The sequence below is a fragment of the Cupressus sempervirens genome, chromosome 10 (assembly GCF_028749045.1).
Source record: "Cupressus sempervirens isolate cs-2001-9-10 chromosome 10, ASM2874904v1, whole genome shotgun sequence".
Taxonomy (NCBI): domain Eukaryota; kingdom Viridiplantae; phylum Streptophyta; class Pinopsida; order Cupressales; family Cupressaceae; genus Cupressus; species Cupressus sempervirens.
Window position 1 is genome coordinate 660,823,913 of NC_143127.1, and position 23,721 is coordinate 660,847,633.

Here is a 23,721-nt window from a genome sequence, read left to right on the forward strand (position 1 = left end):
TCAGCTTATTATGGGGTCTTGTAAGCTGACAGGGTTGGATAGAGACCCAATATGGTTATTCAGTGTAGGGGACTTGATGTTCTGGCAGTTATTGATCAGTTGGGAGATGTTCCTTGTTTTTAGGAGGCAATTCCTACTTTTTAGGAGGTATGATCATGCCCAGTGTTGGGTCTCCATGAGATTACTCTTTGGGTTCAGTTTCAGAGGGATAGGGCTTTTTTCCTAAATTTTAGGAGCATCTCTAGATTTTAGGGATGGGACTGCCAGTGGATCCTTGATTTTCGACTTCAGTCACAGACAGGTGACAGGATGATTTTATGGTTTGTGATGTCAGTTGGGCATTTTGTGGCTATTTGGGTTATATTTTTAATATTTCCTAAGTTAGCATTTAATAATTAAATAAGGCGAAGTTATTAGCCATTTTGGAGTAATAAGGGGTTTTTGGCTTCATCCGAATGCACATCCTATGGTGTGATAGCTCGTTGGAAAGGTCTCGAAATTCTCTAAATCTTTCTCTTTGGTCTCAGGGCAATTCAGTGAACAAATTTTTGTCTATGAGGAAAAAGGTCATTTTCTAGTAACATGACCACTTTAAAATAAGAAATTATAACACTTTCACTACCCAACGGCACTTGGAGACACTTAAGGTTCGATTTGCAATTGAGAGGGGTTATAAGGAAATAGAAGCTTCATTCTAAGACCATCTTTTGCATATTTGACAACTTGTTTATGAATTTGCTCTGAATGGGTGATTTCTAGTCTGGGACGCAAACCCTAGGTTAGTGATTGGCTAGGACGTAGCCCTTAGCAATCTTTGGCACTGAATCTCTTAGGCATTGTGCGTGGTGATTAAGGACAGAGGCATCAATTCTCATTTGGGGTTTCAGCGTGGCATATCATCTTTCCAGTTGGGACGTGGTTCATTGCAGCAAATACACCACGTGGTGTATAGAGTATTGCATGTATTCACCTTCAAATGTATGCTGGATTCAAGAACAATCTTCACCTTCCAGTTTGACATCAAATTTGTATGTGAGCTTTGGGAAATGCATTGGATATATTGCTTGGTTCTATAATTCAGACAAATTTGCCTGGTACGGTTTGCAATAATTCTGATTTTTACTGAATACCTTATTTATTTCAGTCTTGTTTCATGGTTGTTGTTCCCTATTCCTTTCTATGTTATAAAACCATCAAAAACAAACAAACCTTTCTGCACTTTTGTCTAGTTCTGCAAGAAAACATAAATAAACAGGAAAACAGATTTAAAAATATAAAATTACAGCAGATCAACAGAAGAGATCCATCAGGGATCTTTCAGTGGTATCAGAGCTTACATCTTGCCAGCCTGTAGGGTTTGTGAGAAATTGTCACAATAGATTTCAGCATCTGGGTACTGGCTAAAAAATTTTGATAATTCATTTTGGCATCTGGGTATTGGATAAAAAGTTTTGATAATTCATTTCAGCATCTGGGTACTGGCTAAATTTATTTTGGCATCTGGGTACTGGATCAAAAGTTTTGATAATTCATTTCAGCATCTTGGTACTGGCTAAATTTATTTTGGCATTTGGGTACTGGATCAAAAGTTTTGATAATTCATATTAGCATTTGGGTAGTCACTAGTTGGTGGATTGAATACAAACCTATGCATCCAAGAGCTGAGATACACAGATTTTTTACGCGCAGGAGAGCTCAACTTGAGCAAGAGTTTGGAATAGACAAGGAACCTATTATGGCAGAAGAACAGGTGGGTGGTACAAGGAATTGGGATGATGAAGAGAGAGAGATGGTGCGGACCCTATTCACTGCTCAGCCCAGGATAGCATAGGCTTTAGACAGATTACAGGATACCTTGGAGCGTTTGGAGATGGGTGGACACAGAGGCGAGCGAAGTAGATCAGTTTCAGTGGTTGGTAGTCAGCGCAGACATCAGTCCTGTTCTTTAGTTGGGAGCTCCCTTCATTCCTCGAGGCGGCATCGCTATTGTACACCTACTACGAATAGACCATTGCTTCCTCAGTTCATACCAGGTGAATAGCCAGCCCAAGTGGAACTACCAGAGGTGGGGTTCCAGGAGTCAGTTTTGGCAGCCACAGCTGAGTGGAGAGCTCTACCCCCTGAGGTTAGGGATGTCTTCCCTCTTCCCCAGTATTGTGCACATCATAGAGATACAACTAGGTTCAGGGGAGATCGTGGTTATAGACCACTACAGCAGCAGCAGAACTATGACCTCAATAGAGCTACTGGGAAGATCACATCGGCTACATATAATGGCTCAGGAGATACGAGTGCACAAGCTTGGGTTCAGAAGCTGGATATATATCTTTCATTACGGCCCATGCATGAGCGTGAGGCTATCCAGTTTGCTGTGTTGCATCTAGAGGGGATTGCCTATGATATGACATAGAAGCGTAGTGTGATGCTATTCATTGAGGGATTGCAGGACAGGCTCAAGGGATTGGTTCGTTCTTTCCAGCCGGCCACTCTTAAGGATGCTATTGATGTGACATTGAGATTGGACACCATTCCTATCTCTTATCAGACTGATAAGTAACCATCGAGGAATATACAGGCACCACAGAGACCTCCTTTATAGGCTAAGGACACGCCACCTCCACCTCCCAAAATAGACCTGGATTCTAAAAATGAACTAAGGAGGAGGAAATTATGTTTTTCTTGTAAGGAGCCATGGGTACCGGGACATAGGTGTGTTGGGCAGGGAAAGGCACATCTTATTGAGGTCATATCAGATGTGGACGATGAGGAGGTTCGGGATATAAATGACAAAGATGATGGTGTCCAAATTGAGCTTGAAGATGTTGAGGTAGTAGTCGCAACACAGGGGACTATGGCTACGTTGTTAAGTGCACTGATGATTCACCTCTTCTACATCTTGGGTATGATCGATGGGCATATTGTGTATTGTTTGGTGGACAGTGGGTCTACACATAATTTTATAAATACAAGAATGGTAGACCGATGTGGTCTGCAAGCACAGAATTTTCCAGGAATCGATGTGACTGTGGCCAATGGTCTTACTCTGCAATGCGTCAAGGGTATCCCACAATTGAGCATAGGCATGAAGGGATATACCTTGATAGATGACTTTTACATGTGTGATCTAGGGGGCACGGATGTAGTTTTGGGTGTACAGTGGTTGCAATACTTGGGGAGATACAAGCAAGATTTCAGGAAGAGACAATTGGAGTTTATGGTGGGGAGAAGGAAGATCGTGCTCAAGGCATGCCCACTTTCGTCTCAGGGTGGAGCAGCTAGGAGTATGATTATTGATCAGGACTTAGATAGTAACAGTGATTTGATCATAACCCCATGCCCCTCAATATCTCAACACACAAGAGCGGGTGCCTTAGATTTGTCACGGAGATTGTATGAGGTTAGGGACGAGTTGCATAACAGGAGTGTTTTGTGACCGGCTGCTGGTCTGAATTTTGACAAGAGGACAGGATGGCCATTTGTTTGGATTCTTGGGCGCGAGGGTATTCAGGGGTGGATACTCTATTGTGACGATGTGATCTACTTCACTTCTACACCTTACAGTGTTGAGTATGTTTGTCCTGACGAGACACTTCAGGTTTGGGGTCGATCAGTGCTCTGTATTTGGATTGCTTGGGATAGTGGAGGATTAGTGTTGTATTGCTTGTAGGCAAGCATCTCCGAGAGGGGAGGATTGTCATGTCCCCTCTTTTAGCTTAGTTTAGCAGAGACATGTGAGTTAGCTTATTGTGGGGTCTTGTAGGCTAACAGGGTTGGATATGGACCCAATATGGTTATTCAGTGTTGGGGACTCGATGTTCTGGCAGTTATTGATCAGTTGGGAGATGTTCTTTGTTTTTAGGAGGCAGTTCCTACTTTTTAGGAGGTATGATCTTGCCCAGGGTTGGGTCTCCATGAGATTACTCTTTGGGTTTAGTTTCAGAGGGATAGGGCTTGTTTCCTAAATTTTAGGAGCATCCCTAGAGTTTAGGGATGAGACTGCTAGTGGATCTTTGATTTCCGACTTCAGTCATAGACAGGTGACAGGATGATTTTATGATTTGTGATGTTAGTTGGGCATTTTGTGGCAATTTGGGTTATATTTTTAATATTTCTAAGTTAGTGTTTAATAATTAAATAAGGTTAAGTTATTAGCCATTTTGGAGTAATAAGGGGTTTTGGCCTCATTTGGATGCACATCCTATGGTGTGATAGCTCGTTGGAAAGGTCTCAAAATTCTCTAAATCTTTCTCTTTGGTCTTAGGGCAATTCAGTGAACAGATTTCTGTTTATGAGGAAAAAGGTAATTTTATAGTAGCATGACCACTTTAAAATAAGAAATTATAACACTTTCACTACCCAACGCCACTTGGAGACACTTAGGGTTCGATTTGCAATTGAGAGGGGTTATAAGGAGATAGAAGCTTCATTCTAAGATCATCTTTTGCATATTTGACAACTTGTTTATGAATCTGCTCTGAATGGGTGATTTCTAGTTTGGGACGCAAACCCTAGGTTAGTGATTGGTTGGGACGTAGCCCTCAGCAATCTTTGGCACTGAATCTCTTAGGCATTGTGCGTGGTGATTAAGGACAGAGGCATCAATTCTCATTTGGGGTTTCAGCGTGACATATCATTTTTCCAGTTGGGACGTGGTTCATTGCAGCCTGTGGGATGCCATTTGCAGCAGATACACCACGTGGTGTATAGAGTAATGCTTGTCTTCACCTCTAAATGTATGCTGGATTCAAGAACAATCTTCACCTTCCAGTTTGACATCAAATTTGTATGTGAGCTTTGGGAAATGCATTGGATTTATTGCTTGGTTCTATAATTCAGACAAATCTGCCTGATACGGTTTGCAATAATTTTGATTTTTACTGAATACCTTATTTATTTCAGTCTTGTTTTATGGTTGCTGTTCCCTATTATTTTTTATGTTATAAAACCACCAAAAACAAACAGACCTTTCTGTACTTCTGTCTAGTTCTGCAAGAAAACATAAATAAACAGGAAAACAGATTTAAAAATATAAAATTACAGCAGATCAGCAGAAGAGATCCATCAGGGATCTTTTACTTTAAGGGGGGTTTACTGTCATATACCTACTAATGTCATCACCAACACACCACAATTCTGCATCACCAAGGTGTGCACACCGATTCCATACTCATTGATGGCTTTTTCCATTTTCCATCGATACTTGGCATATATTGATTATTATTTTTAATCCACAATTATGTACAATTACTCACAATAATCCTAGAGGTTATTATCAGTAAATGGCAATTACTGGTAATGAAGATTGGCGTCTTTCCATTGTGCCTCTTCAACACATTTTTATATTAAGCTGATCGACTTTCCGAAGGATTTGAAGAAAAAATGATTTTATAACCTTATTTCCGTTTGTGGAATCCGGTCAATAATAAGAGCATAGTTGGTGTTTACCGTACAGGGTAAAAGGATACTTATCACATATAGTACAATAAGATATAACATAGAACAAATACTTTATTCATATACGCAATATGCACTCCAATGCTTACAATACGATTATGATGAGTAGTCCCTTCCGGACAGTGTACATATACTTTCCTGAAGTGGTGACTCAACTGGCACGCGCCCTTTCGGAAACAATTCTACCTGTTGGTTACAATATAGAATTTATCAACAACATCATCCCCCCCAAAAAGTAAAGTCGTCTCTGGACAATAAAATTGAGACAACCCTTACAATAAAATTCAAATTACAACTAATCAATTTTTAGACACTAAGAAGAGGGATGTGTCCCTAGTGTAGTAGCCGTCCGTGCTCTAAACTCGTTCAACTTTGCTCGTAGCTTATACACTTGCTCCTTTCGTACTTTCAATTGTCCTTCAGCCTCCATCTGAAGCTCCAAAGCTAATTGCATTATTTTAGCAATTCCTCCAAGCTCTCTCTCTTTCTCCTCTGCCACCCGCTCTTTCTCTGTTGCTAATTGTTCCTTCTCTAATGCCACCTTCTGTAGCTAACTCTATCGGGCTAACAATGCTGCCTTCTTGGATTCCCAGGCTTCCCTCTCCGCGGCTAGCTTGGTAGCTTACTCCTCCTGAGCCCTCTCCGCTGCTACTTGGTTTTCTTGGCTCCTCTGAAGGGTGTAATACGCATCCCTGTGTATCTTGATTATCTCCTGAGTCAAAGCCTCTACTCAACTCTCCATACCTAGATCTCTTGTAGTGGCCCAATCCTAGCGCATCTCTGTAGTCTCCGCACTCAGCCACCCTCGCTCCTTAAAACAAACTCTAAAGGTTGCCGGGCATCCTATTCTCATGAAGGATCTCATTCTCTCCAGCTCCTTTACTACCGAGTCCAAGGCCTATATCTTTGCAAAGGCCACTACTTGGTGAGCCTGAGTCGTTAGAGTCGCTATATCAGCGAAGAATGCCTCTCTTGTCACTGTTTCTGGCGCTACTGGAGGCTGTTGATGAGCACCCATAGCCCTCTCTATTGCTTCTGCCATTTGGTCAATAGCGCTATGTGGTAGTCCATTAGTCCGTGTCAGGTGACTCTCCTCCACTTGTGTCTGTAGAGGATCTTCCTCCGGAGCTACTTCTCCTGTAGGTGTGTGAAGGTATGTTGATCGAGGTGTTAGTGCAGTATAGATCTTTTTTCGTCACATCACATTCACATTCCTCCCATGCCTGCACCAAATTGATCTCCAAAAACACGTTGCATCTGTAGCCTTTGCTAACACAATGCTGTCTCCCTAGCCAATATAACCTTGATAGCCACCTGTGCCGCCATCTTTGCTTCCAACTCTTGGGCATACTGGGCCAAGTGTCGCTCTATTGCCTCCAACTGGATGGTCAGCTCCTCTCGAGCTCTCTATGCATCCACCAAAACAGCTTCACGTCCAACACCTACTCTGAGTGCCTCAAAGCATAACACCCCTCTCGAAAGCATTGCTTCAGTGCTCTCTCCACCTCTGGCAGACAAACACTCCATGCCTGCAACAACTCCAGGTCTCATCAACTGGTCACACTTCTCAAGACTGATAACTAAACTGATCGAGGGTCTAGGGGGCAACGCCCCCAAAGGGGTCCTAGGGCCAAGACAAAATTAGCACCCTCAAACCCACACAAAAGTCCATGGAAGACACCATTTTTGTGATTTTCTTCCGATCCCATACTCTTTCTGCCAACTGCTTATGTTTTCTTCACTACCTGTTTATGTCTTTCCCTTTGGTACCATATGTTATTCATTGTGAACTATTTTGATTTGTCGTCGGGTTTTTTTTAAGGACCTCCTATCACCCTTCTTTTGTGTCCGTACGGTGGTCGTCCCTTGTATCAATTTATGTCGTACAATCGTGCAATGATGTTTTATAACTTCTCTGTGGCTGCCATACGGTGAACGACACTCTCCTGTTCGTACGTAGGTCTTCTTCAGGTGTTTCAAGTGTCTCCTAGGCCGTACGACGTCCACCTCCAAGGACGTGTGGTAACCTTTTCTCCTAGCTTGCCTTATTTCCTCCTGTCGTACGATGGTGTTTTGTTTAGTGAACCACCAAGTCCGTACGGTACTTCATGTTGTCCGTGTGTGTTTGTACGCCACTAGGTTCTCTGCAATGGACATCGTACGACCATATGATATACTTTGGCAGCCTAGGAACACTTACAACTTTGGCTTCCCAGTCTGTACTTTTGTCTAAATTGGTTGTACGGTATTTATTTTACCTCTTTCGGGCTGCACAATATCCATTCTTTGCCTACAGGTGATCTCCTCTTTCGTACGGTAACACAAGTGTTTCTCTTGGCGTATGGCCGTATGGCTTTCTCCTTCTACTTGTCTGTACGAATTGTCTCTTACCCTTAACGATGCTTTTCCATACGATATCCTCTATTCTCCATTGGTGGCCGTGCGGTGGTTATATGTCGTTTAGTTTATAATGCTTCCCTCATACTGTGCGGTCGTACGATCTGCTATATCTCCTTATTACCATATGGTGAGCTTTACTTCCTCTTAATGACTGTACGGTATCATTTTCTTCCTCCTTGGTGATCCTATGGTGACTCTAATCTCCTCTTGCACTCATACATATGTTTCATTGTAGCCGTATGGTATGGTTATCTCCTGTAGACAAGTCTTTACTAGCCGTACAGTACCTCATATAGTCTTTAGCTTATATTTTATTGTTGCTCCAATACATATTATAATTTTCTTTTATATTTACTAATGCTTAATCTTTATACATTATTTACATCTACTTATCTGACATATACATTACTGCTTTTTATTCCCTTTTATACTGTCTCTGAAGTGTTCGTTCGCAGACACATGTTATTTCTCTCATGATAGACTTTTAGCTTCGACCCATTCATTGCATCGACTACTTCCTTTCCATCAAGCGTCCATAATTTTATTGCCCCATTATCACAAACTTTTTTGATCTTGTATAGTCCGACCCATTTAACTTTAAATTTGCCTGGTCTGATCTTGTTACACCCATTATGCTTTAAAACTAATTGTCTTGTTTGAAATTTGTTCAATTTTAAATGCTTGTCATGTCATGCTTTAAACCTGTTTTGTGTAACTTTCGTGGCCCATTGTGCCTGCAATTGTTGCTCATCCAGTTTATTTAAATTATACAATCTACCTCAGACTTTCCATATCTCCTAACTTATTTTCAATCGTGATTCTTAAACTTGGTAGCATGAATTCCGTCGGCTGCCACTCCTTGTCGTCAATAACTGTATTCTTGATTCTAGAACCTTCACTCTGTACTGTTGAAGTTTTTATTAAGCCCTTCATCTTTGGTATGATGTGTTTTCCTTGCTGCCAACACCTTTCTACTAAATCCGTGGTGCAGTGTTACCTTTTCTTTCTGCGTTGTCTGTTCAACTTGTACCGTATAGTGGAATCTTTTCTTTTGCTGGGTTCGTATAGTATGTTCTTCCTCTTGTACTGGCCATATGGTATGTTTTTTCTTTTAGCTTTAGCCATAACCACCTTTCCTTCTTTCGTTTCTTTGTATTCTTTTGGACATTCATTTTCCTCTCCTTTATTACCTTTGTCGACCATTAACATATTATAGCTCGGAAAGAGCTCTTAGTCTTCTATCTGCCAATGGAGTAGGCCATTTGCCGAGTCCAAGTCATCATCGTTAGACCCTCCTAGTTTCAATACTCCCTCGTCATCAGGTTCCATTCTCTTCTTCCCCTCATTGTCCCCTTCACCTTTGCCTTTGGAATGCGACGACGCTGCCTCCTCACCTATCATCTGTGTGTGTAAGTTGATTACAAATCTTCGGCCTTTGCATTCCATGGACAAGGTATTTCATTTCCAATCATGTTTCACCTTCGCCTGTACCAGCTAGCCCCATCCAAGGATGGCATCATACCCTTTTCTTTTTAATGGGATGACCACAAAATCCAACATGAATGGTTGTGTGCCGATAGTTACAGGTTGTGCCATCTGGATCCCTAAGGGCTTCATTCCGTGCTGATCAACAGTGAGTAGTTGAAATGTAGGTGGCCACAATGTTGGTTGTCCCAACTTTTTCCATACATCCTTCGGTAGTACGTTTACTCGTGATCCTCCGTCTATGATTGTGTCCATGAGTATGGTTCCCAAGATACCCATCTCTACTACTGCAAGATGTCTTCCTGTAGTGAGTGCCAATAGCATTGGGTCTGTTGCAGTTGCTCTGCTGCCATCGTTTCCTGTCTCTTCCATTGCTTTCGGAAGTGGTGTCATGTTCAGTATTGCCATCCGCAACTGAGGCGTTGTAATAAGGTCATTTAATTTCATAGTATCTTCCATTTGCATTACCTGTCTTATAATATTTTGTTCTGCCAGGTTCCTCTTTGAGGTGCCGACAATGTCTTTTGTTTGTAATTTTTCCATTTCCATTTGTTTTCCCAACTTCATTCGTGCGTGTTGCAACGTCTTCTTTTCTTCCTTTGCATCTAGGTACATTGCCTTCTTTGCTTGTTCGCGAGTGATGGCTAGTATCTTCTCATCACATGCTTTGATGCTTAACAAGTTCACCCCAGGGCATTTCGAATCCTCATGGTCTCCCAGACCGCACCATCTGCACAATAGTTGTGGCGTTTCCTTCATGTTACACTCTCTGGTGAAGTGTTCCCAGAGGTTGCATGCACGGCATTATATCATCGGCATCCACTTGAGTTGTACTGTATCTGACTTCGGACCCTATTATTGTTATTATTATTATTGTCACCACTTCGTCCGCGTTGGTTATTATTATGGTATCCTCCTAAGGTTGCATTGTTGTTCATGTTTGTTCCAGTGGACACTTCCTACGTCAATAACACTTGCTTGTGTCCCTTTGACTTCATATTGAATGGGCATTCTTTGGTGGAATGCCCTGCAATTTGGCAGAGATCGCAAAATTGTTTTTCGGGTAGGAACCCTTTGTGTGGCCCTCCTCCTTACAGTCCATACACCACAATTCCCCTTTCACCGAGTCAGGATTCTTTTTTAGATTTTTAAATTCCTTCGTCATCTGTAACATATCCTTCTGCAATGCTCGAACTTTCTTACTTGATTCTTGGTCCTTGCTGTTACTTTCAGAAGATGAATTGTTTGAGTTCGACAATTTGTGTTTCTTATTTTTGCTTTTTTTTACTCGCTCTTCAGATCCATCGCCTGATTATACGCATCTATGTACAATGCTAGAGGTACAATTTTCATTTTTTTCTTTAGTGCCGGCCATAGCCCTTCAACAAACCATCTTTTCTTTAATCGGTCTGCTGGTTGGCTCTCCATCTTCCCCACCAACTCTTTCAGCCTTCTTGCATACACATGGATCGCTTCATTCTTTCCCTGCTTCGTATTTTATATTTTTGCGACAATTTCATTATCGTCCCTTAGTAGTTAGAACTCTGCAATGAATTCCTTCCTGACTTCTGTCTATGTAGTTAGTTTCTGCTAATTGGCATCCGAAAACCAATCAATCGCTACACCCCGTAGGGTTGTCGGGAACTGTCAAGCCTAGTCATCTTGGTCTGTTACACCATTTGCCATCCATATTGTTTCACATGTTTTGCAGTGTCTAATCAAATCTGCCATCCCATCATTGTTGAACTTTGACAATTTTTCCTTTGGTCCTGCCATTGCAACTTTCTTTTGATTCTGTGGTACTTGCTGTGTTCCTGTGCTGTTCTGAGCACCGGAGTTGTTCTGAGTACCTGCATTGTTCTACGCATCCGCGCTGCTTCGGACAACCACCCTACTTTGGACAACCGCGTTACCCGGTGAGAAAAGATCTTCCTCAAGCGAAGTTGTTTGATTCTCTGCCTGTATCGGTTCGTCGGGTGTATCGAGAACGAAGAGTTCACTCCACGCTCGTGCTCCTTCGGCACTTTGAGCCATGCGAGTTACTTCCCGTCCGTTCGGATTCTCTACCCTCGGAGTATACAAGTTAAGGAACTCCTCCCTTGTCTCTTCCACCAAATTCAATTGCTGTCGAGTTTCTTCTAGCAATTCCTCAGCACTCCTCGGTCTGCTAGGTGAATGCACTCCCTCCGTCTGTGCTCCTTCACCTCCTTGGTGTCTGTCAGTAAGCTGTTGAAACTTTTGTTTGCGCTCCACCTGTTGTGCTAAAATTAATACTTCCTGTGCTGTGCGTATCTCATCCTTATTTTTGATCTTATTCCTACCTTTATTAAGCAGATTCAAATTAATCTTCATAACACTTCCTTTGTTCTAGGTTTGACTGGCAACGGCGCCAAATGTTTACTTTACAATGTAAAAGGATAGTTATCGCATGTAGTAGAGTAAGATATATCACAGAACGGATACTCTATTCATATACACAATATGCACTCCAATGCGTACAATATGATTATGATGATTAGTTCCTTCTGGATGGTGTACATATACTTTCCTAAAGGGGTGATTCAACTATCACGCGCCCTTTTGGATACAATTCTACCCATTGGCTACAATATAGAATTTACCGACAATAGTTGGTTGCTAGAGCAATCCCTTTGGTGCAAGCTTATCAATTGCATATAAGAGACAGCATCATTATAGAGCATATAATATGTAAGATATATCAGAGACGACTCCTGTGCAAAGTTATTTGCATATTTAATATCAAAACATTTGAGACAGCATACTTCTGCCAGATATTGTTTACTCTGTAACTTGCAGCATATATTATACAAAAGATCAGAGATGACTCACAGGGTAATGTGCATACAGATACATTGCTAGATCAGAAACAGCCTATATATATATATACTAGAACATTACTTTGATCTGCCAAGGATTGATTATTGCATTTGGAAAAACCAGTCATGTTACATGTTGATATAGTTATCACTGCATTATCATTGCATTGCAATAGTATTTGGAACTATATATACTAGAACATTACTTTGATCTGCCAAGGATTGATTATTACATTTGGAAAAACCAGTCATGGTACATGTTGATATAGTTACCACTGCATTATCATTGCATTGTAATAGTATTTGGAACTCAGTGATATTCCATTATTGTGGCATTTAGAATTACCAATCATATATATTATTCATTATCACTGTAATTCATTGTTGTTTTACTCATACATACAGTAAGTCACACATATTCATCTCCATCACATTGCACTAAGTAGATAATTGAAGAAGGAATTCAGTAATTTACGTAGTGTCCAGATAGTCATAAAAAGGGGACGTTAACTTAGCTTGTTAAGTTTTACAAGTATGGAATTTATGACACGGTAGAAGCATTGTCATTCTTTCTTTGTATCAGTACATCACCTTCCATTGGTTTTTTAATCTTTTGCTCAATTCCCTGTCTACTGAGAAAATTGCTGTAGAGAATTGCTTAGATTCCAATATGAATATATTGACATTTGAAAATTTGAATTAATGCTGGTTGAAATGCAAACATAATTTGATTGGAAATTTTTGGTATCAAATTATTTTTTGGCTAGCCAGCTGGGCTTGTGACTCATAGCAATCTTGATTATAATGGATATGTTACTACCAAGAGGTAAGGAATTAGAGTGCCTTTTTAATACCAAGTTTATGTTTTCATAGATTGAAGTAAGTTTCTATTGAAATATCAACAGTGTCAAACTTTAGGGGACACAAAGAGGCAGTCCTCTTTGAAGATCAAGAGTAACACAACTGGCTTTCAGAGACATAATCAATGGTTTGAAGGTTGGAAATCAAGATTTAATGAGCATGCAAATGCAACTCTAGGCCAAAAAAACCTACATATGGTAGTTGATGATCCAGAACACCCACCGACGGATATGGAAAACTAAAGTGAATCAACACTCATCCTAGCTATATAGTTGCACCTGATTTAAAGCATTCCTTGTATTCTCACCATTTTTAAGCCATTCTATTTTGTAAGCATTGGTCAATTTCTATGGCTTCTTGGAGGTTTCTAGTTTCACTTGAAGTGTTTTGATGTTCTTGGTGGGTGTGAGCTCCGTTCTGTATTTCAGTGGGTTTCGGCATCAACTGCTATTTATAGTTATTACTTGTATGGCACTAATCTTTTTGGGTTTTTTTCCTTTGGTTCTTGAAGAACACTGCTATTCATAATTAGTTTTCGCATGGCGCTAATCATTTTGGGATATTTTGGGTTTGTTCACTTTGGTTACTAGAGCACACTACTTTTTATAGTAAGTTCTTGCACGGCTTTAGTCTTTATGAGTTTTTCTAGGTGTTCTTTTTGGTCCTTGGAAAACACTTTTATAGTAAGTGCTTTTATGGCAGTAATAATTTTTGGGTTTTGTAGGTTTGTTCCTTTTAGTCCTTGGAGAATATTGCTATTTATATAATGAGCTCATGTCTACATCAGTTTTCACCTTATAAATTTGATTGGTTCTTGGCTGTGTTACTATTGGTAGTCGGTGTTTGATTAATGATCTTGCAGACTTATATAAGGCTTTAACAGATTAATTTTAATAATGTTAAAGTATTAAAGTTAAATTAAATATTTAACTTTATTTAATTTAATAAATTGACTTCATATGTACATGTAGGGAGTAATAAGGTTTTAAATTTTCAAATAAAGTTCTTTTTGGGGGTGGACACCAATATAGGGAGACACAAGAAGTGGATAAAGCTGAATTGAAAGATTTCAAAAGCCTGATTTGGGCGTTGGACTTGAGTTAATAAAAAGGCATTTGAAGCTCATTTTCATTATGCTGAAGTTTATTATTTCTCTGTCCGAAAATCCTTGTGGTTTAGGAGATCAGCCTTGGCTTATCTCAGCCTTTGTGATGATGAAAACTTTCTTGGAGAAGATTGGCTTTGGTGGTAAAGATCTACCTTGACTAATGTTTGTTGGAGATACTGTTTAGGTATTTTATGTTGCATTCAAGGTCGAGTTTATCAAATTTGGAGGTTATTTGATTATATTGCAAAATATTGGTGAAAGAAGAATAGAGATGCCTTGTTTGGTGATTCTTTATACCTAGCATGAGCCTTCCTTATGGGCGTGAGACTCCTTCGGAATGGGGGTTTCTCTTTAGCATGGACTCCTTGTGTCATGGCAAGACACACATATGTTCTGGGCCTGGCATTTGAAAGTGATGACAAGCATATTGCTGAGCACAAATTTCAGAGCAGGCCGTGCATCTTTAAGGGTGGGTTTTCCTTGTTTCTTAGGCATGCATAAGAGTTGGGCAATATCCTTTACATGGGATGTGGGGTTGTAATCATTGCTGGGAGTAAACATAGAATTTACCAAGTGGTGGAAGTGATCAGAGGTCTTATTTGGGCCTGATTAGCTTAAGAACTGGTTGCTACTGTGCCGTTAATGTTTGGAGCAGATATTCATATTACAGTACTAGGCATGTGGATAGTTTCTTCCTCTTGACAGGTGCAAGTACAAAATTGATCGTGGTAATTTGATTTGCGAATGGATGAGTGGATCACATATCGGGAGGGCTGAGGGGTCCTTTTTTCCTTTTTCATGTATAAAAATGTGACTTTTGATGTAGGGATCATTGTTTTAGACATCAAAAGGGAGGATTTTCACTGGTTCAGAGATGTGTCCCTCAAATCATCAAGGATGGGATGGTGATACAAGCTTGGGCAATGTATATACATCACCATGCAACATGCAGAATTACTTTTTACAAAAAAAATGTTTGTTTGTTGATTCATCTTATCTTCATGGATAGGACTGGTGAGTGGGGGATGCATCCCTTTTCTATCAAATTCACAAGCTTGTTGATTCATTGTGGCCTCATCATTACTAGATTCTTTAGTTAAATTAATAAATTTCTGTATGCATCTGAGAATCATGTTCTTTCATTTTTCATTATATTTGTTATAATTAAGAGATGTTAGTTAATGCATCTGCATGGATAGGGTTTTCGATTTACTTTCTCTTCCATTTCTTTTTTGGTTAAATACATATGAATTTAAAGTGAAAGTTTAAGATACATTGGTGCAAGTTCCCTAATAATGGTTACTATAAGTATGCATATGCTGATAATAAAAATCTGTGTCAAATACTAATGTGTGTGCTCTTTCTGGTATTTATTATAAAGCAGTTCTTACCACAAGAGAGAGTGTGTGAATTTGCGAAATTAAGCCCCATACAGCTTTTAGAAGAGACAGAGAAGGCTGTGGGAGATCAAGAACTTTCAGGGCAACATCACACTCTTATTGAGAAAAGCCGAGATTTGAAGAGACTAGAAATAGTAAGCTGTTGAATATTCATTTTGCTTTTATTTTCCAGATGCATGATTGTGTATGTCAGTTCTTCACTGTGATCAATATAACATAAAGTTTGTTTTCAAAAAACATTGCACGTTGCTAGATTATGTTATAAACTTCTAGAAGATATTACAATAGTAATTTAGTTTCAATTTTTGATAGACTGTAAGACAGAATGAGGAAACCTTGAGTCAACTTAGCACACAGAATGCTGAGCAAGAAAGAGACGTTGAGCGTGTCCGCCAAAGAAAACAGCTACTGCAAAAGGTATTTTCTTATCTGTGTTGTTTTCTTTAAATTTTAAAACAAGTATTTATGGAAAAGTGGTTGGAGGAATGCATGCCATATCTTGCTGTCCTTGACTGCTCGCTGTTCTGATGTTTTCTTTTTGGGATACATCGTCAAATGTTCTAAATTAACCACAATTGCAGGCCGAGTATATGAAAAAGAAGCTACCCTGGCTGAAATATGATTTGAGAAAAAACCAGTATATGGAGGCAAAAGAGAGAGAAAGAGCAGCGAAGCACAAACGAGATGAAATTGCTAGATTAATAGCAGAGCAGAAGATTCCTATAGAGTATTATTTGCTTTCAGATTTTTTTTAATGTAAATCTTGAAATTTAAATTTGGCTTGATGGACCAAATGTGTAAATTTTTCTATCAGGATTACTGTTTCTTCTAAACGTTTTTGTTAGTAAAGTATGATTCACGTTATTATTCTCTATTACAGGGAGAAAAAACAACAGAAGCTTAGGCTTGAACAATCTTGTAAGAAGCTGAACAGTAGCATAAGTTCAAATGATAATAAACGCAGAGAAATCATACAGAACGAAAATCAACTTGTAAGCCTTTCATTTGCCAGTGGTTTTTGCTCTTTGCCTATTAGATTTAACTTGTAAGGTCTTGGATAACTCAATCAGAGGTTGTTTCTATCTTGAAAATGATTTTCAAATCTAATCTGTTGTATTGGAAAGAACGTGCAAGTCCGAGCAAAAGCAAGTGAAATTGAAGAGGTCAAGAGGCGAGAGGAATCTCGACAAGAGAGGATTGCCAAAGCTAAGGATGATCTTGCGGCTGCCGAAGCCGAGCTTGCAAAGACACTGGTCTATGAACCTCCAAAAGAAGAAATAGTATGCACTTTTAGTGACATTGATTGCCCTTCTTAACAGCCTAGTGGCTGAAGTTTGTTTGTTTATGTTGATTGATCTTGTTACCTTATCATTATGTTTTCAGTTTTCTTCTTGATATTAATCTTTATTTATCTTCATATTGGTTGTTAATATACTGGGAAGCTAGTACACCTTTTGTTAAAGTGTGACATTTGAGATTGATATTGATGATCCAAACCCAAGCTAACTGTTTTTTGAAGAGCATTCAAGTTAGAGAAGAATAAAATTTGTACTTATTACAGCACAGGGGCTGTTATTGGCTTTGTTGAAGTATGCATCACAGATTTATGTTTTTATAAAATTTCCAGAACAATTGAGCTTGTAAGAGAGAAATGCAATGAGATTTTAATGACAACCATCCTGTATATTTCTTGTATGTGCACATTTAAATGCGAAGCATGCAGTTCCTGCATAAAAAGATGTGATATGGTTCAAGAAATAGCAGGAAGTGGATATGTTTGATTATAAGATAGAATTGGGCTCTCTTTAGTTAGGAGTATAAAAATACTGGTGTGTTTGACATCGACAACCTCTAATGAAATGTGCAATTTTCAATTGAATATCAAGATGTTGATGTTTTTTTTGTAGGCAAGCTATGCAATTTGTAATGAAGGGTTCAAAGAAGGATCTGATAGTTAATATAGGTTGTGCATTTCATGGGGTATTCCTGCAGTGGTTAATGACTGTAAGTGCTGGCATATGAACCAAGGTTTTTTGCCATATCAAGGCATAAAGGATTAAATTTCAACTTAATGCCTATCATTCTAGTATTAGAGTTGATCCATAATTCTGAATATAATTGTTATCTTAGAGGAAATCAAGAGAGTGTACGACAACATGCAGAAAGCAACTATTGCTATGCATAACAAGTGTACATATGAGCAACTGTACATTATGATTATGACAATGACAGTGGTGACGATTCCGATGTCAAAGTGTATCATCCTTATATTCGATCTCATTTGCCTCTGGCTTTGCTGTGCAATTTATGATTGGATTTTCTCTCACCGTAATTGCCATTTTCAATTTTTCCTATCTTCCATGCCATTTGACCCTTCTTAAGTGAAGGGCAGGAGGCTTCTTTGGGCAACGTTCCCTACCGATCAGCTGATTACTTGATTAAGTGCAACTCTTTATGATATGGTTTCTTATAAGCCTGTCTTTGTTAATACCTGGCCTTAGTTAATGACTACAGTTTTATCTTTTATCAACCATAATTTTGAAATTACAGAATATATTTGCTACCTTTTTTTTGACCCTCTACTATACAGTGATTGTATTAAAGAAAGATTGATATTAACACCAAAAATGATTTATGGTTACCAAATATGTTTTTTGTTCTGGTTATATACAACAGGAACATCTTGGAGCTCAAATACGGGATCTTGAGATTTCTGCCAATGAAAAGCGATCACTCAAGAGAGAAACAAGCTATAAGTTGGATCAGGAGAGATCTACATTACAGAGGTGTATAAACAGGTGGGATTATGCCCATGATTTGGAATCACTACTTGACTTTGTTGTTATATGTAAAATTGAATTGATTAGATTTGAGCTGTTTTGATGTATTTGCAGGTTGAAAGATATAGAAAATACAAATATTAGACTTCTACAATCATTAAAAGATTCAGGGGTTCGCCACATCTTTGAAGCTGTAGAATGGGTAAAAATCCACAGCAATGCTTTTAGGAAAAGCGTATATGGTCCAGTTCTTGTTGAGGTATTCAATTGAAACTTAATATTGGTTTGAGGTTTATTTCAAGTGATATTATAGAGAAGGTATGCTTTGATCTCTTGGAACTAATGAAGAAATTTTACAGGTTAATGTTTCTAACAGAAGCCATACAGCTTATTTGGAAGGTCATGTCCCCAATTACATTTGGAAGGTAAATGTCTTACTTATTCATTCATCAGTTTTGGTTGTATTTGGAAAATGTGTGTGTTCAAATATGTAAGAAATGCATAAAGGAATAAGGAGCTTTGAATTGACATTTCTTGATAATTGATTCATACCAATATGGAGCTCTCATAATTAATCACAGCCAATATCATTATTTAAAATTTTATGCAATATTTCACTCTGGAAAATTGAGATTTTACGATGGAATATCATGCTCAGTAGTTTAATGTCCATGTCATTAGAATTATATATGGATTCAATTATTTTGGCTGCTATTCAATTTCTTATTTACATCACTCAAATATGATTTTCTATCTAGAGAGGGACAGGACAAATGTTAGGAGGAGAAGAATCATTATCAGTAACTGATAAGGAAAAGAACAAATAATAGAGTTTAAAGGGAAAAATTGTAAGTTGAAGGTATAAGTTATCAGTATTGGCAACATTGGAGCATAAAAAAATCAACGAATTTCAGAGCTATATCAGTCGAAACTCTGTTAACTAGAAAAATGAGGTTACATATCCCAAGCTAGGAGAGTGAAACTAGTATAAAAAATAAAACGTCATGAAGAACAATAGCATTTGGTGATGCTGCTGAGAAAAAGATGAGGTATTTGCATTATTGTTTCCTAGGAGAGACTTGCTTTTTCTAATACATTCCTACAGTTTCGCGACAAATATCCCTATTTTATATATTTAATAGAAAAGCCATGTCAGAGTCATAGAAATCAGTTACACAAAAGAAATGTATAGGATATATAATATGTTATGATTACTGCTATAAAATGATATAGTTTAGCCCGCAATGTGTTCTGTTGCAATTCCCTTGTATCTATTCTTGATTATGTATGACAGTATACGGTAATTCATTTTATCAACCACCACCATCTCTGGCATTGTAAGTTTTAATAGGATCACATGATAACAGTGAAGATTACGTTAATACAATGTTATTTTATCATTTGATAGCTTTGAGAATTTTGTAAGCAAGCATTGTGTGCCTTTCCAACGTCCTCTAGGAATCTGCAAAATTTTATTTGTTCTTAACCCTACTTTTAAGATCATTTTCTTGAGCTTGAAACCTGTTTACACTCTACATTGCCCCCTTGGATGAGAGCTTCACAAAAGATATCCCTGCTCCATAATTGCGTAAAGACATTACCAGTCTGAAACATGTTAGCCACGTAACCTGCATGATTGTACCTCATGGTCTGAGAGAAAAGTTAGAGTTGAAATCATTTACATGTATGGCTTGTACAACTATACCGGGTTATGATTGTTATTTCCATAAAATTATCCTCTCAATCTCCAATCTTGATGCCCATCATTACAACTCGTTTATGAGTTTTAAAACCATGCCGCTTATCCTGGCTAATTCCTCCAGTTTATCCTTTCAATCTCTAATCTCAATGCCCATCAATACAATTGAAACACGTGGGCTATGACGAAAGGATATAGTAAAAATTTGGTTGCAATTTTGAAGTTCGGAGAAGCTACAATCAACATGATTGATGTGATATGGATTTGTTTGTAGATGTATATATTTTTTTGTACTGCCAATCATTTACAGATATTTTGCTTATATGAGCATCAACCTAAGATCAATACAAAGCTCTTGCAAGCACAACCATTAGACTAATAACAGCTCCTTTTGAGCAACCACACTAGAAACCTCAGTGGAAGACCCCCAGTCACAACTTAGAAATTTACAAATCTTGAAACAACCTCACATTAGAAGTCAATTATGGAAGACTAAGAATCACAATTTAGATCTCCACATTAGACGTGTTGAGAATCAAAATTCGGTCTCCACACACACACACAAGAGAATCTTATATATTTATTAGGAATATTCAAGAATAATATGCCTCGTTTTGTTCAATCGTGCATTACATACTTTAGGATTTTCATATCCTATATCAACCTATTTAATAAACTTAGTGAATAATTAGCATATGCATCTAATGATGCAATATTTCGAACTCCTATGTGAACATTAATTCTCAACACTCCTGCTTAGTGTGAACATAAAGTGAAAATAATCACAATAACTAATGATTGCACACAATAGCTCACCAAGCAATATAAGATAAGAGTAGGTTGTAACAACCACTTTTCTCAAGTCTTAACTAACATCATATCATATCAAAGAAATACAGTTAATACTTCATATTCATAGGAAGATAGTTATAACAGTGATGTTCATGTGAATGAGATTAATGGTTACAAAACAGTTAAACGGAAATTTCATAACTAACAATTTTAAAACACCATCAATGATTTTAACAAGGAATATAAAATCTACATACTGTAGAATTCAAGTCCAAAATCCGTCTAGGGATACTTATGTAAAACTTAGGTTAATACATATATGCCGCTTAGGAACAAATAGCTATACCACTCTATCAAAACACAAATACCATCAAATACCATTATATCATTTAGCGCATCAAATACTACTGTATTATTTAGGACATCAAATACCACTGTATCATTAAGGTCATCAAATACCAATGTATCATTTAGGGCATCAAATAGCATTGTATCATTTAGGGCATCAAATACCACTATATCATCCATTCTCCGTCAATTGCTAACTATGGCAATAATATTCAGTTAGAAAATACGCTCATATTCATTATTTACATAAATGAAAGACTGAAATAACAATCCATCAGATAAACCTACCCCTTGCATATAGATATATTCCATGTTCAGTTGGAAGATCAACCGATCTAACTGGCTGCCAATTACATTGACGAGAAAAGTTACTTTCATTAATGGAAATAATTAAATCGATGATATAAATCAATCCATCATATCTTCTACTTGTATAAACATCATCAAAGTAAAATACCTGTTACCAACAAATGTTTGAATGCATAACTTATCTTTGTCTGGTGCATGTCCTGACATCTTGTGGAGAGGAGAAACATTGTTAGGGGCTTATACACCAAGAGGCTCTAACCAACAACACAATTACAAAGGTACAAACTTGCTCAATTTTCAATTCATGCTAATGATCTCTTTTACTATTAGATGATATGTAATTTAACAGGTTAGCTCATGGTCGTCCAACATACACTCTTGCTTGCCTAGTCGTTTACCCTTAGCCATGGTGATTCAAGGCTCGTACCTATTTGCTTAGTGATGATGGTGCCCCTATGCCTGATTCTTTTCTGAGAATGCTTCCGCCCTTTTGATGTGTTCCCTATAAGGGAATTCTCCACAATTAAATCATATTCCTCAATCTAATAATAATTACCATAACAAGTTATTAATCATAAATAATCACAGCGGCTAACCGCCTTTCCATTTCCCATGATGAATAACCAACTTTCTAAGATTTCAAGATAACAATGTAATAGCATCATAACGATTAACTATAATGTCAACTTCATCTGAAATTATAAGGATTAACCATCTTACCCTTTCACATGATCGTAACTAATTTTACCTCTCAACTGACTTCATAGGAAACCTCAGTGACTATATGAACAATTTTAAATTAAGCCAAAATTTGGGATGTAACATAGGGACATACACATGTACTCATGTGCATTAATGGAACTGGCCTCACTAGGCTTTTAGTATACTTTAATCCAAGGATAGGGACTAACATGTCTATTGAAGGTCTATTATCAGGTTTAGATAGGAATAAACACATCTATCCAAAACCAATTGCATGAAGACAAACATATATATTTGGTCACAACAATTATAATTGGTAACAAACACATTCTCATAATCACCAACTCTTGTGGTTTGGGGCGAATAGTTCCAATCATTTACACAAAATCATGAGTGAGAACAAAGACATCCATTTACAAGCAACCAAGAAATGCCTGCACGAGTAGCGAAGTTGGCTTGAGCCTTGGGTTCGCTCTGTTCGCTCTGCAGTGGTCTCGTGTTTGACTCCAATGTCCAAACTCACTCGATGCACCTAGCTTACGAGTGGCTTGGTACATCCCTAGAGGATTAGTCTCGCCCCATCTCACCACTTTTTGACCCCAACTTGGTAGCAAGTAATACCAGGGTAAGATGGGTTGGGCACTAGGATGGGTCATGGGGATAGCTCTGGCGCAACTTCTTGTCCTGCATTTTGTCACCACAAAATGTAGTTAACAATATGAAACTTTTTCAACTTAGTTTCGCATTTCTCTAAGATTAATTTTTTATTTAGTTATCTAACATTGATCTGCCAATCAACTCCAATTTGTATAATGAATCCTTTTACTGAAGGCTTTCGTCAAGTCTTTTTCATTTTTCTTTTTCTTAAGCCTATGCTTGATTTTTGAAGCCTTCAACATCCTTTTTCTCATTTTTGAGTGTGTATTTGTTTGCTTTTGGTCTTTTGGTTTTGTTCCATCCATTGCTTTCGGTTTTCCCTTTGACTTGGTATATCTTAGGGCTTAATCGGATTTGGTAGTCAAAAGATATGGCTGTGGCCATTTTAGTGCCCAAAATGTGGACTCTTCAGATGCAATTGCATGATTTAAAATATCATGTTATATTTTAATGTTGGCATTCACTTTTTGAAAAATATAACATAAATTCACTTTATGTTATGTTCTTAAGTTACTTTATCACTTAAGTGACTATAGAACACTTTATGTTAAATTTTCATGTTGAGTTGCTTTTAAAATTTTTCACTTAAGTAACTTTATTAACTATATAGTTTGATTTATTTTTGAGTTACTTTATGTTTTATTTAAAACATCTAAGTTAAATATTACATATTTGCTCATAATATATTAATTATATAGTGTAAATGTTATTTTTGACCCAATTAAGTGATATTTCCTCAAAAATCAATTAGACATGTGCTTAATTTACAGTGTTACACTGGCGCGGGGGTGCAGGGGGACTTTGGGACGAGTTTCGGGTGTGGGAAAAAAAGGGCCTCAATTTGGGGACGGCGGAGGTGAAGGGGGGGGGAGGGGGTTGCATAGTATAT

The 23,721-nt window shown here is 38.1% G+C and overlaps 1 protein-coding gene across 3 annotated transcripts in view; it reads left to right on the top strand.

Moving 5' to 3' along the window:
- Positions 1–23,721, top strand: part of LOC149535566 (structural maintenance of chromosomes protein 5-like) — a 237,544-nt gene that overhangs the window by 48,164 nt on the left and 165,659 nt on the right. For all 3 annotated transcript variants that reach the window (XR_016357992.1, XR_016357993.1, XM_089807140.1), the window contains exons 5-12: positions 15,530–15,679; positions 15,858–15,962; positions 16,127–16,272; positions 16,426–16,537; positions 16,670–16,825; positions 18,222–18,343; positions 18,440–18,584; positions 18,685–18,750. Coding sequence is in view for 1 of the 3 variants with exons in the window: in XM_089807140.1 (XP_089663266.1) it covers positions 15,530–15,679; positions 15,858–15,962; positions 16,127–16,272; positions 16,426–16,537; positions 16,670–16,825; positions 18,222–18,343; positions 18,440–18,584; positions 18,685–18,750 (1,002 nt within the window). In the remaining 2 variants the exon portion in view is untranslated. The remainder of the gene's footprint in view (positions 1–15,529; positions 15,680–15,857; positions 15,963–16,126; positions 16,273–16,425; positions 16,538–16,669; positions 16,826–18,221; positions 18,344–18,439; positions 18,585–18,684; positions 18,751–23,721) is intronic.